General features: G+C 48.2%; 1 protein-coding gene across 1 annotated transcript in view; it reads left to right on the forward strand.

Moving 5' to 3' along the window:
* MYO7B (myosin VIIB) overlaps positions 1–16,677 on the forward strand; it is a gene marked incomplete at both ends in the record, with an annotated part of 69,979 nt that overhangs the window by 39,238 nt on the left and 14,064 nt on the right. The window contains 10 exons of the mRNA XM_084253090.1: positions 3,214–3,298; positions 4,611–4,829; positions 5,919–6,089; positions 6,946–7,164; positions 7,306–7,473; positions 9,465–9,536; positions 9,671–9,798; positions 14,159–14,285; positions 15,554–15,673; positions 15,913–16,086. Of these exons, the coding sequence (XP_084109216.1) occupies positions 3,214–3,298; positions 4,611–4,829; positions 5,919–6,089; positions 6,946–7,164; positions 7,306–7,473; positions 9,465–9,536; positions 9,671–9,798; positions 14,159–14,285; positions 15,554–15,673; positions 15,913–16,086 (1,483 nt within the window). The remainder of the gene's footprint in view (positions 1–3,213; positions 3,299–4,610; positions 4,830–5,918; positions 6,090–6,945; positions 7,165–7,305; positions 7,474–9,464; positions 9,537–9,670; positions 9,799–14,158; positions 14,286–15,553; positions 15,674–15,912; positions 16,087–16,677) is intronic.

The following is a 16,677-nucleotide window of genomic DNA, read 5'->3' on the forward strand; positions in this document are numbered from 1 at the left end:
TTGATTTCTTTCATCAAGGCTTTATAGTTTTCATTATCCAAGTTCTGTACATGTTGGATTTATACCTAGATTGGTTTGTTAGCTTTTTTTGAAAGGTTGTAAAAAGTACTGTATTTTTATTTTTGGCATTGGCATTCATTGCCAAAGAATGTCACAAAGAATGTCATTAGTACACAAAGATATGATTGATTTGTATATGTTGACTTTGTACCCAAGGCCTTGCTGAACTCACTTGCTATAAATTTCTTAGAATTTCCCATGTAGGGGCCTCCCCGGTGGCGCGGCGGGTTGAGCGCATCACTGCGGGGCTGTCCGCAACCTCTGCAGCATGAGTTCGATCCCCGGCCGACCAGGGAGAAACCCACATGGCACGGCAGACCTCTCCTGTCTCACCTGCTGCTCCCCTCAGCAGTGTATTTTGTCAGTCTGCCTGTTCTGTTCCCCGCTCTGTCTCTGGTGAATCCTCTCACCCTCCGGTGCCTCTCACCTGTATCCCAGCTCTTGTAGAAAAATAAATAAATCTTAAAAAAAAAAAAAAAAAGAATTTCCTATGTAGATAATCATACATATAAATTAGGGACAGTTTAATTCTGTCTGCAATTAATATCACTTTTATTTCTTTCTTTCCCATCTGTATGTTTTTTATTTTCTTTCCCTGTCCATAGCACTGGCATCTTGGTGAACAATGGACCACGTATATGATGGTGTTCCCAGTAGGCTGTATCATATAGCCTAGGTGTGTAAAAGGCTATACCACTTGGGTTGGGTAATAACACTCTGTGTCATCTGCACAACGGCAAAATTGACTACCAATGTATTTTTCAGAATGTATCCCTGTCATTAAGTGATGCATGACTTTATTATGAATGGTGAAAAGAGCCATTTTTGCTTTGTTCCATATTTTAGGAAAAAGCTTTCAGTTTTTAACCATTATGCATAATGATGGCTACAGGTTTTATAGACATTCTTTCTCAAGTTGAGGAAGTTTCCTATATTCCTAGTTTTCTGGGAGTTTTAATTATAAATGGGTGTTGGATCTTGTTCAAAAAAACTTTTTCCACCAGTTAATATGATTATGCGATTTTTCTTCTTTAGCCTATAACATGATGGATTATGTTGATTGAGTTTTTGAATATTGAACCAGCCTTGCATCCCTAGGGTAAATCCCACTTGGTCATCATGTATAATTCTTTTTATATATTGCTGGATGCTAATTGCTAGTATTTTGTAAAAATTTTTGCATCTATATTCATGAGATGTGATTTTCTTCTTTTTGTTTCTCTGTCTAGTTTGGGTATCAGAAAAATGCTGGCTTCATAAAATGAATTATGAAGTGTTTTCATCTGTTCTGGAAGAGATTGCATAGAATTCATGTTTGAATTTTTAAATGTTTGGTAGAAATCTCCAAGAGAACCATCTGGGCCTGGAGACTTCTATACAGAGATATTTTAATTTATAAATACCTTAATAGAAATATCTATTCATTTTGGGTTGTGGAAATTTGTGATTTTTGAGGAATTGGTCCATTTCATCTGAGTTGTCAAATATATATGTGTAGAATTGTTCCTAGAATTCCATTATCATTTGGATGTCTCCAGCATCTGTAGTGATATCCCCTGTGTCATTCCTGACATCAGAAATTTGTGTCTTTTTTCTTTGTCAGTTTTGCTAAATGTTTGTCAATATCATTTATTTTTTTTAAAAAATCAGCTTTTAGTTTCATTGACTTTTTTTTTTAACTGTTTCAATTGCATTGGTTTCTCCTCTTTTTTTATTATTTCCTTCCTTTTCCAACTTCAGATATATTTTACTCTTCTTTTTCTGGATGCTTGAGGTAGGAACTTAGATGATTAAGTCAAATTCTTTCTTCTATTCTAAAGTAAAATGCTATAAATCTCCTCTCGGCACTGCTTTAACTCTGTCTCTTATTTTTATATATTGTATACATTTTTATTCCGTTCATTTTTCATATCTTCCTTTGATACTTCCTCATTGGTCCATAGATTATTTTGGACATATGTTGTTTAGTTTCCAAGTCTTTGGAGACTTTTCTGTTATCTACCTGTTATTGGTTTCCCATTTCATTCCATTGTAGTCAGAGACATTCTGTGTGAATTAAAATTCTTTTAAATAGGGTGATGTTTCTTTAATGGTTGAGAATATGTAATATCGTGTTGTAAGGGTACTTGAAATGAACAAATATTCTGCTATTGTTGGAAGGAGTGCTCTAAAAATGTCAATTGGGTCCTATTGGTTGAATTCTATATTCTTGCTGATTTTTGTCTAGTTGTTCTAGCATTTATTGAGGGGGTAAGGTTTGAAGTATCCAACTATAAGTATATATTTGCTTATTGTTCATTTCATTTCTATCAGTTTTTGTTTCACATATTTTTCAACTCCAGTGCGTAAAACTTCAGGGTGCACTTCTCAGTGGATTTACCCTCTTATCATCACAAAATGTCCCTCTCTGGTTATTTTCTTTGCTCTAAAGTCTACTTGATCTGATATTAATATAGCCAACCCTGTTTTATTTTGGTAATTCTTTACATGATATACATTTTCCATCCATTTACTTTCAACCTATCCCATCTCACCGTATTTTAAGTGAGCTTCTTATAGACAGTTATGCTTTTTAATCTAGTCTACCAGGACTAAAAAGTTGGAAACAGGTTTTATCCCTTCATAGATCTTTGGGAGGAATGGGGAAAATTTTTCTTACTACTCTAAAGGCTGGAATGTCAAAACCTGAGTATTAGCAGTAGATTTTTAGATCCCCAACGTACCTGTCTTCAGTCCATAAAGATTTCTTTCTTTTTAAAAAAAAAAAAGATTATTTATTTATTTATACAAGCACTGGGTACAGTCAGAAGCATGGGAGGGTGAGAGAATTCACCAGAACCAGAGCGGGCAACAGAACAGGCAGACTGACGAAATACACTGCTGAGGGGAGCAGCGGGCGCAGCAGGAGAGGTCTGCCACGCCTTTTGGGACCCTCGCCAGCAGCCAGGGATCGAACCGGTGCTGCAGAGGCTGTGGGCAGCTTTGCAGCCCAGTGCTCAACCACTGCACCACCAGGGGAGGCCCCCTAAAGATTTCTAAAACTGAAATACCCTATGTATTCATCCTTCCTGATGTTTCATTATCACTCTTCCCTTCAAAATCAGTTTGTCCCCCAAAGGTTTTACACACCTCTGACTTGCACCTCCCTTCTAGGAAGGACTACCTGAGGCAGAGGCAGGCAGCCCTGGCCCTCCAGGCCTGGTGGAGAGGCTACTACCACAGGCGGAACTTCAAGATGGTAAGAGAGCTCACTTGAGACACTGCACCTGCAGGAGCAGTGGATGCCTGTCCCCCAAAGAACAGAGGTGTGGATTTGTTGTTATGAGTGTGGGCACTGGAGCCGGGAGCAGAACTCTAGAAGGCAAGCCCCAGAGGCCAGACCCCAGCACCATGCACACTGTCTTCTCAGGGCACCTCATTTGAGAGCTTTGGAGTTCCTCAGCGGCATTTGGAGTAGCTCCAGAGTTAGACTGAGGTGCCCTGCTCCAAAAATAGATAATGGCTGTCTTTTCCCAATTGGCAGGCAACAAAATAAGTCAATGGATTTATTCTTCTATGTTAAGCCCTTCTTCCTAACATTCTTTTACCACAGGCAATGCTGCTGAGCAGTTTCTCAATAAAGGAAGTGAAGCAGCCTTACCCTTGCCCTGTGGGGCCCAACTGACCGATGGCCTTTATCACAGCCTCCGGGTCACATGGGCAGGAGTGACTCCAAGCCCATCCATGCTGATGGGATGGAAAGCTGCTTGGGGCCCCCTGGTTTGTGTGTATCATTTTATTTCTGATTAAGCCAACCCTCTACATCAAGGAACTGAGGTGACATAAAAAGATTGATTAGTTTTCCCAAAAAGATGCAGTTAGTAAGCAGTAGAATAGAGTTTGGATGCAGATCTGTGCGGCTTCCTAACCAGTGATGGAGCCTGACCCCACACCGGCACCAGCATCCTGTGCTGTTGTCTGACAAGCCAACTAGACTCATCCAGAGGCTTCAGGGCCTGCCATGGCTGAGACATCCGCCGTACAAAAGTGTTTGCTCGTCAGTTTACCATTTCATCTTTGTTTCAAAGATCCCTGAAATATTTGCTTGACAGAGCTGAGCACAGGCCACCAACCAGGTATGCCAGCTCCTGACAAGTTAGCTGGCCTTGGCTGGCAGGTGTGAAAAGCAAGGCCTCTGGAATCCCATCACCCATTTCACATCCAAACCAAATCTGTGTCCCTGGCCCTGGGGAGGTTGCTTTTTTGTTTATGCCATGTAACAAATGTGTATTTAGCACTTATTTGCATGCTAGGCTCTGTCCTAAGTGCTGTACAGGTAATAACCCAATATGCTTGTGCTGGGTGCATAAAATTTTAGTACCAGACCCTTTGCTAAAAAACAGATAACTATAAGCTGAGTTATGTGATCTCCTGGGGAGTACGACATGCCTCTGGCTCTCTGGCTCTCTGGCTCTCTGCCTCCCCTTACCCCCACCCTGCACCGGGGCAGGCCTGCTCTGTGCTCTGTGCCTGTCACCTCCCAGTGAGTACATTTTGCTCTTGCTCCACAGATCCTCTTAGGTTTTCAGCGTCTTCAGGCCATTGCCCGGAGTCACCTGCTGGCCAAGCAGTACCAGGTCATGCGGCAGAAAATGGTTCACCTGCAGGCCCTGTGCAGGGGCTACCTGGTGCGCCAACAAGTTCAGGCCAAAAGGAGGGCACTGGTGGTGATCCAAGCACACACCAGGGGCATGGCTGCCCGGCAGAACTTCCAGCGGCAGAAAGCTAATGTAGGTGGTTACTGCTGTCTTGGGCAGGTGGGGACTGGCTGGGGCCCATGGGAGAAGGACAAGCAGGAAGAGTGAGCAGCAATATGAAATCCCACTAGACATTCCTTTCCCTCCCTGTCCACAGTTATTGCTACAGCAGACCAACATGCCGCTTCGGTCCTCACGTGGGAGCTCCCAGGTGTAGCAGAGGGATCTGTCCTTTCAGCAGGACAGACCTGGACCTGGAACTTGGAAATCAAGCTCTGGGTCTCCTCTCTTTAGCCTCAGGGACAATTTCCCAGCAAGGCCAGACAGTCCCATAGAAGGCAGAGGAAACCAGGGCCAGATGAACAATGGAAGGGCACAGTTCCATGGAGACAAAAGATGCCTGGTCATGAACTGTGGCAATGACAGCTCAAAGACAGATAAATATCAGCCTTCTGGATGAGCAAGGCTGAAGAGCAGGGAGCAGGGAACCTGTACCCGGATACATATCCCTGCAATTTGAAATTTCATCCTTGCACGAAGTTAAGTCCTTCAGGGAACACATAAGACACAACCCCATTCCTCAAAACAGCCTCATTTGGGAACTAAGATAAAGGAAAGGGACAAGGATGATGTTTACCTCCGGTCCATAGAGGAAAATTGGGTCCGCTGAGCAAATGAGTAGCACATGAGCTGGGGCAAGAAGGTAAGAGGCCCTCAGCTACAGCAGCATGCTCCGGGGCCCGCGTGACCCCAGCAGGCCCAGGCCAGGCTCACCGTGCACCAGTTAGCACAGGTCCAGGAACCACTCCTGGCAGAGTCCTGGTGCCCCTCAGGGTGAGGGACGGGGTAAGGCTGAGCAGTGGTTTCGCAGTTCTGGAGTTCTTGGGGGTTCAAGGTGGTACCTCAGGGCCTGTGTGGTCCCTCTCTGGACCTCTGATTCTCTACTGGGAAATGAAAAGCCCAGGCGGGTTGATCTCCAATCACAAGCTATTAAAATCTGGGATTTTCAAGGAAAATTTATTGATTTGGACAAATGGCAGGAGGACATATATTTGGCTTCTGTGAGGGGCCTGCCCCAGCTGGGCCTGTGGGTCACTTTTGCCCTTTGGGGTATGTGTGCAGGGGCCACTGGTCATCTCAGCCAAGGAGCCAAAAAGCCAAAGTTCCCCACCCAGAAAGCGCAAATCAATCTACGACACCATCAACGACACGGAGATGGTGGAGAAAGTGTTCGGCTTCCTCCCTTCCATGATGGGTGGGCAGGAGGGCCAGACCTCACCACCGACCTTCAAGGTAAGACAGGCTCTGTCCTTCAAGCTTCTAAAGTTTGGGGGATGGGAGAGTCCGTCCCAGGCCCTGACCTCAGTCAATCCCCGTGCTCACTGAGAAGCCAGGTGGGCATGCAAAGAAAAGAGGAGCATGGATTTTCTGTGATTAAGCTCTTTCAAATTAAGGTTTCTTGCCTAAAAGACTTCCCGGACCCTTTAATATGGGCTTCCAGTTACACAGCATTTTCCATTTGAGAGGAGTCTCACAGAGCACCTTAGGGGGAGTTTGCTGCTTGCAGAATGTGACCTGGGGCCTGATATGGAGAACTTAGGAGCTGGCAGGAGGAAGTGTTATCTGAGGGGCAGTTCAAAGGGCGGGAGGAAAGGCAAGAGGGGGAAAGGCAGGAGGGGAGAAGCTCCCCAGAACTGTCCTTTTGTTGATTCTTACTACACCCCAGTGGGCATTCCGAGATCCAAAGATCTAGGCACCCTCCCCTAACCCCCAAATGCTCATGCCTCCACACACCCCTGCAAACACACCCTCTGTGCAGGAGAGCTAATTGGGATCACCTTCTTAACCTTCTGAACAAAAGCTAGCAAGTGGGCGGGGGCAGGGGATGTCTGAAGAGTCTGTGTGTGCAGGCCGGGGGCCTGAGAGCGCACTGTCAAGTGGTTGGTACCTTCACAGCAGCCTTGGGGAGGAGGGGTCCCACTTAGGGTGTGGTCTCCAGCACAAGGGGAAATAGCTAGGGGCTTCTGCATCTGGTAGATAACCATATAGGCCCTTCTTGGTGCTCCTTGGCCCCCAGAGATGCACAGCCTCTCCCGGCAGCATCCAGAAAGACAGCTGACCCTTGTCCCTCCATCTGTCTGGTGACCAGGATCTAGAAGCAAAAACCTTGAAGCTGCCCGAGGTTGACCTGGACACGGTCCCCATGATGGAAGAATTTGAGAGCCTGGAGGAGGATGTAGATGGTCTGGCTGAGTACACCTTCCCCAAGTTTGCTGCCACCTACTTCCAGAAGTCAGCCAGCCACACACACATCCGGCAGCCCCTGCGCTACCCGCTGCTCTACCATGAGAACGACGATGACTGCTCGGTACCAGGGGTTCTGTGCTCCCTAGGGGTGCAGGCACCCCCAGATCTGCACTGTGGTTCAGAGGGAATGGGGTGGGGTCACTGTGGTCCCCATGTCCACACAAGCTGCATCCAGCCAGGCTCTCTGTCTCCATTTCCCCAGGCTGCCCTAGCCGTGTGGACCATCATCCTGAGGTTCATGGGAGACCTTCCAGAGCCAGTACTCTTTGCCAAAAACAACCTGCACAGCAGCTCCAAGACCCAGCAGATCCACAATGCCGTGGGCCAGGACAGGGGTGCCCAGCCTCAGAAGCACAGTGGATCTGCACAGGTGCAGCAGGGGGAGGGCAGACACCCCTCAGGCATCCATCAGGTCCAGGCCCTGGGAAGGCTGGCCCTGAAGGGAAGGGAAGACGTGAAATAAGTTGTCACGCTCTAAACCTGGTCTGCGCCAGGGCGCCCAGGCGTTCAGTCTTGGAACACAGTGAGGAACTCACAGGGCAGGCATTCCACCCAGAACTTTTTGAATTATACCCTTGCTAATGGAGCTGGGCCTCCAGGCACTGAATATTGGGCTTGACTTGAACAGGATTCAAATGCCTAAACAATAATAATAACAACAACATGCTGTTTTGACTGACAACCTGCCCTGTGCCAGTCCCTTCTCGTGCCTCAGCTACAGGGTGAGCCAGTCCTACAAGGTAGGGGTTGTTATTTCTTTGAGCTCAAGAACCTGAGAAGTGAAATGACTTGCTCCCAAATCACAGTGAATGTGTTTGATAGAACTGGGCTTTGTCATCCAGTCTGCTGACTTTGCACCCAGTTTTCAACCCATTTTCTACCCTGCCCTGCTGTTGAAGGTTAATTCACATCCATTTTTAGTCAGACATCCTCCTTAAGACCCCGCTTTCACGGTGAAACCCTAGTGGTACTCTCCAGGAACAGTCTACAGGAATTCCACAGTAGACGTGCACTTGGACCCCCAGCAGCTGAGGGCCAGAGCTGGCCTGAACACCCTGTGTGGGCACACCCCTGAGGGGTGCTGTGTACTGACTCACTGCAGGGAAGGCTCAGGACACCACAGCTCCAGATTCCGGAGCCAGGAATTACATGGAAGCAGCACGAGCCCCGGCAGTCTGCTCCCAGGCTGTGGGTTCCGCAGAGTTTTGCTCTCTATCACTGCCTAACAAATTTCCTCCAAAAATCAGCCACTTGAAATAGCACACATTTATTATCTCAGGCAATCTCTGAGGGTCAGGAGCAACACAGTTGGGCAGCTCTGACCCAAGGCCTCTCCTGGGACCACAGTCAAACTCTCAACTGCGCTGCCATGGGCCCTCTTCCAGGGACCCCTCACATGGCTGTGGCCAGGAAGCCTCACTTCCTCCCATGGGACCTGCCCATATGAGCCTTCTCATATTCCCACACAGAAAACCAGCTGGAAGCTGCCATACATACTGGTCACAGAACATGCCCTCGTGGGCAAGATTGTCAGGGGTGGGGGCCACCCTGGAGACCAGCACCAGGGGAGCAAGCCTGGGAAGCTGTCCAGCCACCCTGTACTTCTGGTGGGCGAGCATAGGGAAGAGCGTGACTACCCAGAGCCACATCTCCAGTTGGCCTGGACGTGTTTATTAAACACCCACTGCAGGCCCCACACAGGAGCAGTGAGTCGAGTCAGCCCTGCCTACCCTCACTTGATAGCTAATGTGTTTCATATTTGGCTCCTGTGCAGAAAACCAATGTACCCCAACCAGAAGCTGGTGCCCCACGGGGCCCGGGCTGATCCCCACCTAAGCCCAGACCCACACCGAGCTCTCATTTTAACAACCTCTCATGTCACATCTTAATAAGATGCAACTTCTGCCTAAGGAGACCAACAGATCCTCGTGGCTGGGGCCAAGCCCCTGCTTACCCGGCCTTGTTCTCAGAGCTCCCCCTTTTGCAGTGGGCAGGGTGTATTTCAATTGTTCCACCAAATTTTTACTGTCCTTGGCACCTGGGTTCAGATCTAGCCTTCCCTTAGAAGGCGTTCTGGGCCAGAGGTATAGAAGAGAATCAGAAGGGTCCTGGGCCCCTCCTGGGGCTGGTTACAGACTGAGCACCTACCCTTGCTCATCTCCTCACCCTGCAATCATGTACACGTATAATGCTATGAGGTGATCTAAGTATTGCAAAGCTCCACCAAGGCGGGGCACTGCGTGGTGCAGAACCAGAAAATGGCTGGGTCAGATGGACACTTGCCCCCCAGGTGACCGTCGGGTCAGCCTCATGAATGTGTTGCCCAGCTCATCCTCCTTTGGGAACTGTCCCCATCCACAGAGGTCCAGCCACAGAGGGACCAAGTCCATCTCCTCCATGAAGCTGAAGCGGTCCTCCCGGATCACCGGCCAGGTGAGCCCAGGACAAGGAGACCTCACCGCCCACCTACTGAGGGGTTCTGGGTCCTTATTTCCTTCCTGGGCACCCGGTTTTCTCCTTTGCAAATGGGAGCCTCATGGCTGTCCTGATGCCACCCTTGATCTCAGGTGACCAGCCAGCTGAATATTGGCGAGGAGGCGTTTGAGTCAGACGGTCCCATTGCAGACCGGCCCATGTCCAACCTGGAGAAGCTGCACTTCATTGTGGGCTACGCCATCCTGCGACCCAGCCTCAGGTCAGTCCCACTCCCACCTCACCCGCACCCAGACCTTCGGCCCCTCAACTGTTCTCAGCCTGTGGCTCAGTCTCTTCTTCTGCACCCCATGAGACACCCACTCCCTACCTGCACCCTGCCCCGGAGCAGCAGGCCGGGTTTCACCACAGAAGACCTCATAAGTGTCAAGGGTTCTTCTCTGTTTGCCCAGCCTTAAAACCCATGGGTTTTAAGAAAAAGGACTGATTATGAACTGGTGATTCATTTTATAATAAGCTTTCATTAAGCAGTGCCTTGGAAATGAACCAGTTTTGTGTTTGTATGTGTTTTGTTTTAGGGACAATTTGCTTTATAAGTATACAAATTTTAAGAACTGTATCTATTGCTTTCAGGGACAAACTACTACATTTTAGGGGTTTGCATATTTGAAATTATTTTTAATCAAATTTGGGGACTTGTTGGCCATTATTTCTTCAGATATTTTTCCAACTTCATATCCTCTCTCTCTCTCTCTCTCTCTCTCTCTCTCCCTCACTCTTCCTCCCCACCTTTCTCCTTTGAACTCTAATTAAACCCTACGTAAGACTTTTGATATTGTCCTTGTCAGGTCCCAAGAATGTTTTTCCCTCCATTCTTTAAATTGAATGATGTCTATTAATTTTTCCCCATTCTGCTGTTATACCCATCCTATGATATTTTATTTCAAATATGATAAGTTTCAGTTTTAGACTTTTTACTTAATTTTTTTATTGTTTCTATTTCTCTGCCAAGATTCCCTATTCATTCATTTATTCACCGAGACCATAGTTACCTTGAGCCTAGGTGCAGTAATTTTTAAATCTCTTCTATTAAGTTTAGTATCTGGGTCATCTCGGGGTCAGTGTCTATTGACTGTCTTTGCTGTTGAGAATGGTCATGTTTTCCTGTTTCCTCACATATCCAGTACTTGACTGTCATTTCCTCATAAGTCCAGTACTTCAGGGTTGTATCCTACAGTGAGGATGAATAGAGACAATGGATTCTGTTACATTATTTCAAAGAATGTGGACTTTTTCTTCGGACAAGAAAACTCTTTCTCCCTCTAATAAGCAGCACCTAGAATGCCTCTTTAGTTATTTCGGCTATGCTGGGCTGCCTAGAGTCTGTCCCATGTGTACCTCAGGGGTCAGGCAGAGGTTTAGGGGTGTGTGTGTGTGTATATATATCATAAAATTTTTATATAAATATAAAATATAGATTTATAAAATTTTATATATAAATATATAATTTTATATAAATTTTTATATAAATGTATATATATTAATATTTATTTTTTATTTCTACAATAGCTGGGGTACAGGCCAGAGGTGCAGGAGGGTGAGAGGATTCACCAGAGACAGAGCTGGGAACAGAACAGGCACAGTCTGCTGTGCCATGTGGGCATCTCCCTGGCGGGCCGGGAATCAAACCCACGCTGCGGAGGCTGCAGGCAGCTTCACAGCGCTGTGCTCAACCCGCTGCACCACCAGGGAGGCCCAGTTTAGGTATATTTTATAGGCAAATTTAGGACTCCTCTTCAGGTTCTCTTCATTCCAGGATTTCCCTTCTCATTTTCAACTATCGGTACCCTAAATTCTACCTCTGGTTCTTCAAGCCAGGATTTCTACCCAAACACTAACTACCTGCACGATATGGACCTAGCAGCTCTTCTAATTTAGTTGGTTCCGTTGGTTTTGTCTCATGGATGAACTCACCGGCCGCCAAACCCTCCAGTGTGGCAGACATGTAAAAACTGTGCCCAAGTGGGCTTCACTGTGGGTTCTTCAGATGCCTCCTTAAGCACTTCCACTCAGTGCGGCTCTCCAACAGGGGCTGCCAATCCCTCGAAAGTCCCTCAAGAATCCCTGAAACCTCTAGCCCTTAATAAGCATTAGGAACATACCACAGTCTCGTCCTGCTGGGATCTTCTGGAATGATATACAAGGTCCCATTAAGATACCTGAAGCCCAACTCCTCCCATTGCATCCTCTTGGTCAATAGGCTGCTCATCCATGCCTGCTCCACCAGGTAGCATAAGTGTAATTTCCAGCTCCCGGCTGGTCTCTCTCCATCTTACCCATGATCTCCAGGGGGACATATGTGCTAGTATCTTTGTTCCTGGAGACCCCCAAGTCCAAGGGACACAAGTCAAGCACTTTCAAGAATGATCTTACCAGGGCCTCCCCGGTGGCGCAGCAGTTGAGCGCTGGGTTGCAAGGCTGCCCACAGCCTCTGCAGCACCAGTTCGATCCCCGGCTGCTCCCCGGCCACCGGAGGAGGGTCCTACATGGCGCGCAGACCTCTCCTGACGCCCGCTGCTCCCCTCAGCAGTGTACTTCGGTCCTTCTTCCTGCTCTGCTCCCTGCTCTGGATCAGTGAATTCTCTCGCCCTCCCACGCTTCTGACTGTACCCAGTGCTTGTATGTATGTATGTATAAATCAATCAATCAATCAATCTTCAAAAAAAAAAAAAAAAGAATGATCTTACCAGGGTTCATTCTAGTACCTGAGATGGACCAATCAGTTTCTGGGGCTTGGCATGCCTCAGAAGGGGATTGAGGTAAGTTTTGTCTCTGGCAGACATCCTGACCCTTACTCACAACCCTTCTGGGGTCCCCCCAATCTTCTATGATGGGTAAATGATTTCTCTATTCCTATGAAGTCCTTTTCAGGAATCACCTTTCAAATTTCTCATCTTCCCTTATGCTGGAGATGGAATCACAGCCAGACTAGTTCTGCCATCTTTTAGCAAATCCTGTGGGAAAGTATCTCTTTAGAATGCTGGTTTTGGGGTTTCCGCCAAATTCTGAGACAAAGGAAATGTCCCATTGCACATCCAGTCACATATTCAATAAATAATTATTAAGAACCGGCACACCTAGGGGTGCAGAGAGGAAGGTGGCACATGTCTGCACTCAAGGAGTTTTGCTCTTTAGATGGGAAGCATGAGAGCTGCAGACACTCAATAGCTGCTTCTGCTAAGATGGGGTCCTCTCAGAGCCCAGTGGAGACACCAAGAAGAAAAAGTCACAATGCCCTCCTGGGTTAGGTGGGGTAAGAATGAGGAAGGACATTCGCCAGACAGAAGAGAGGGAGGGTGAACAGCATCACAGAGACCTCAAACAACCTAAGGATCTGGACTTCCCAGGGGCTCATCACCACTGGGTCGTGGAAGTTGAATTCAGTTCTAAGAACAGCGGGGAGAAGTTTTAAGCAAGAGACTTTCACGATCATACATAACTTCCAGAAAGTTCTTCCTGGTAATAATAGGGAGGGGTGGCTCCTAAGGGTGGAAGGTCAGGAGATGGCCACTACAGAGATCCAGAGAGAGAGCTGGGGTGGTCCAGGAAGCAGGATTGAAGAGGAAGGGACAGAGGACAGACACATCCAGGAGACATATGACAGGACACAGTGGCTGATGGGAGGAATCTAGGGTGACTCTCAGATTTCCAGATATGGTGGTGCCTATAGAGATACAGAAAGGTGAGGCATGCCAGAGCTGATTGCCAGTCCCCGGGAGCAGGTGGTGCACTTCCCATCCCAGCTCTGTGTTCAGGCACATCATAGTAGTAATTTGAAATGAGCATTAGTGGGAATATTCACACCACGGAAACTGGCAAATGCAATGAATCAAGGTTTTTTCCCTCCTGGGAGAGTTGGTTAGTAGTAGTAGTCCCCACTAGGTATTAGGGGAAAGATGCTGGCCTCAAGATTGTGAGGTTGGAGGGACTCTGGGACACTTTTTTAGGACAGCAGAGCCCTGAGTCAGCAGGAAGGATCCAGGAAAGCTCCCTCCCCAAGAGGCTTCTGAGCCTATGGGAGTGGAACAGATCAAGAGGTGAGGAGTTGAGGGGTTGTCCCATGTCATCCCCACTCTCCTCTCTGTTATAGAAGGAGCAGATCAAGTCATACAAAGAACTAGGCTATTGAGGGTAGGGCTGCTGCTGGAGACCCCTGGATGCCTGACATCTGGAAGCTCAGGCAGCTAGAGCACAAGGGCCATGTGCAGAGTGGCTGAGGGATGTGGCAAAGGCCCAGGGAGAGAGATGACTAATGGAAAGGATGAAGACTGAGGCCTTGATGAGATAGGAAACAAGAGCTGAAGGAATGGGTGCACACACCCTGGAAAGACAGTGGGGGTGGCACAGTCCCAGGAGGTGGCAGGATCCAGGGCAAGCCAGGGATGTGGCGGGAGAGGCCAGCAAAGGCAAAGGGAGGTGAGGAAGCTTGAAAGGTCCCAGTGCTTGAGACCTTGCAGACATGTCCCACCCAATGGTGCAGAAGGAGCCACGTGCCAAGCTTTCTGTCCATTTTCCCCACCACAGCCAGCAACAGCCTGATCCCAGTGGCCTTTGTCTTTCAGGGATGAGATTTACTGCCAGATCTGCAAGCAGCTCTCGGAGAACTTCAAACAGAGCAGCCTGGCCCGTGGCTGGATCCTGCTCAGCCTCTGCCTGGGCTGCTTCCCGCCGTCAGAGAGATTCATGAAGGTGTGAGGGTTTGGGATAGATCTCAAGGGGGTAGGTTACACTGCAGAATGGTAGACTCTGGGTCCTAGAGCAGGTCTGGGAAATCCTGGTCATGGCCCAGGCCTCCTACAGGCCAGCATGGGCAGAGGCCGCTGCATTTCACTGAGCCTCGGTTCCCCTGTCTATAAATAGAGCAAAGGACCTAGCTCCTTCCTGCAGAGGACCTTTCGCTTGGACTCGAGCACAGGATGGCTCTTCTGAGGAGAAAGAGAGATGGTAGATGAAATGAAATGTGCATTCAAAAAACAAAAGGTGTCCAGGGAATGGACAAAGAATGGAGACTGACTATACCCCTGTCCTTAGAGTTGTAATTGGAGGTGGGGTGTTATAAGGGCATCCAAGTGTGGAGGCCCAATCTCCTCTGCCTTAGCAGACCCTTTGGTTCTGATTATAAAATATGCAGGAAATGCAGAACGTATAAAAAGAAAATGAAATGTTACCCAGAGGTAATTTCTGTTAAAATTTCTGGTCTGTTGTGGTGTCCTAGTGTCACACTTGGGATCACACAGAAAACAGCCTCAGCTCTCTGGTGCTCCTTCAGGGCAGCAGAAAGCATCAGGCTGAACTCTGGGGCTACTCCTGACACCAGGAAGCCCTCCCAGACTGCAGCCCCTTGCAGATTCTCTATGTGAGACAAGATGGTCAACACAGTTTTGTCAAACACATTTTGAACATTGAAACTCCTGCATTTCTCACTTACCTCCATAAGTGTCTTGTCACGGCATAAACTTCCCCAGGCCGGCTTCTTAAGTTCATTTAGGGTTCATCTTGCAGCTGCTCATGACCATAAGCATGACTGTGATGAAAAATATGTAATGATACTTTACCTTTAGGATAAATTTGAATTATTGGGTCAAAGAATATGTACATTTTTAACTATGCACTATTGAAATATACTATCAAATTTCCCCTCAGAAGTATGCCAGTTTATGGCCTTCATAGGATGTCTCAGAACACCCATCTTAACATTCCTGTGCCAACATGAATATTATCATTTTTATTTTTAAATTTTTCTAGCTTTTTTGACATATAATTGATCCATAGCATTAAGTTTAAGGTGTGTAACTTAGTGATTTTATATATTAGTTAACATATTTTATATATTAGTTAACATATCCATCACCCACATAGTTAAAATTAGTATTCTACTTTTAAGAATGTGTCTGGGAAGTAAACAATGTATTCTCCAGTCTAAGTATCTTCCTACCTCTTCCTTCCGCACCCACCAGTACCTGCTGAACTTCATTGATCAAGGGCCAGCTGCCTATGGCCCCTTCTGTGCTGAGCGTCTGAGACGCACCTGTACCAACGGGGTGCGCACAGAGCCCCCCACCTGGCCAGAGTTGCAGGTAGGGACCAGCAGGGCCAGGAGAGGTGGGATGATGCCAGATTCCCCTTCTTTTGTCCTGTCACCTAGCATGTCCTCCGGGCTCCTCCACTCCCTCAGAATGCCCTGTGAGCCCCACTGGTTGGGGAGAGGAGGGAATGCTTGGCCCACCTCCAGCCCCAGGGTTGCAGATGCTCCAGGGCAGGCAACTGAACTCGGGAGCTTCCGGGGCCGAGGACCTGAGTCTTTGTCTGTGCCCAGGCTGTCAAGTCCAAGAAGCACATCCCAATCCATGTCTTCTTGCTCACTGGAGAGACCCTGACCATCATGGTGGACTCCGCCTCTACGTCTCGGGAAGTCTGCCTGCAGATTGCCCGCAAGCAGGGCCTCAGAGACTACCTGGGCTTTTCCCTCCAGGTTACCGTGTATAACAAGGTACTGGCCAGGTGTCCCCTGAATCACCCACCTGCCATACCATCACACACCCAGATGGCTCAAGCACCATGCCAGCCTGGACACTGCCCACCCTCCCAGCAGCCAAACACAGACACACACGCACACGCACAGAGAAATGTCTCATTGCCAGACAGCCTGACACCTCAGTCCCCAAAAGTCATCCGCACCCCCTGTCAGTCAGCTGCTTTGGCTGGACAGCCCACCCACAGACATCAACATGGCCCTCACACATTTTCAAACCCCCACGCAGGGAGCTGCATACTCCTACGCCACAGATATGAGGGTCCAGGCAGCACAGCCCCGCCTGAACCCTGCATCCTCACCTATACAGATGCCATCACTCCAATTCCTGCAGCCTCAGCTCCAGACACATGCCCGCCAGCCTGCCAAAGTGTTAAGACCCCAGTGACGATCTCCCTGCTAAGGAGGCACAAGCAAGGAGGGCCTCAGGCGCCCACCTGGGATCCTGTCCTCCAGGAGCCCAGAGCTGGTAGCCAAGCACAGCCCCGCACACGCCTGTGCTGAATGCAGGCGTCCCCGCGGGGCCTGGCACACAGAAGTCGCTCACCC

The sequence above is a fragment of the Talpa europaea genome (genome assembly GCF_964194135.1).
Source record: "Talpa europaea genome assembly, chromosome: 1".
In the NCBI taxonomy this organism is placed as follows: Eukaryota; Metazoa; Chordata; class Mammalia; order Eulipotyphla; family Talpidae; genus Talpa; species Talpa europaea.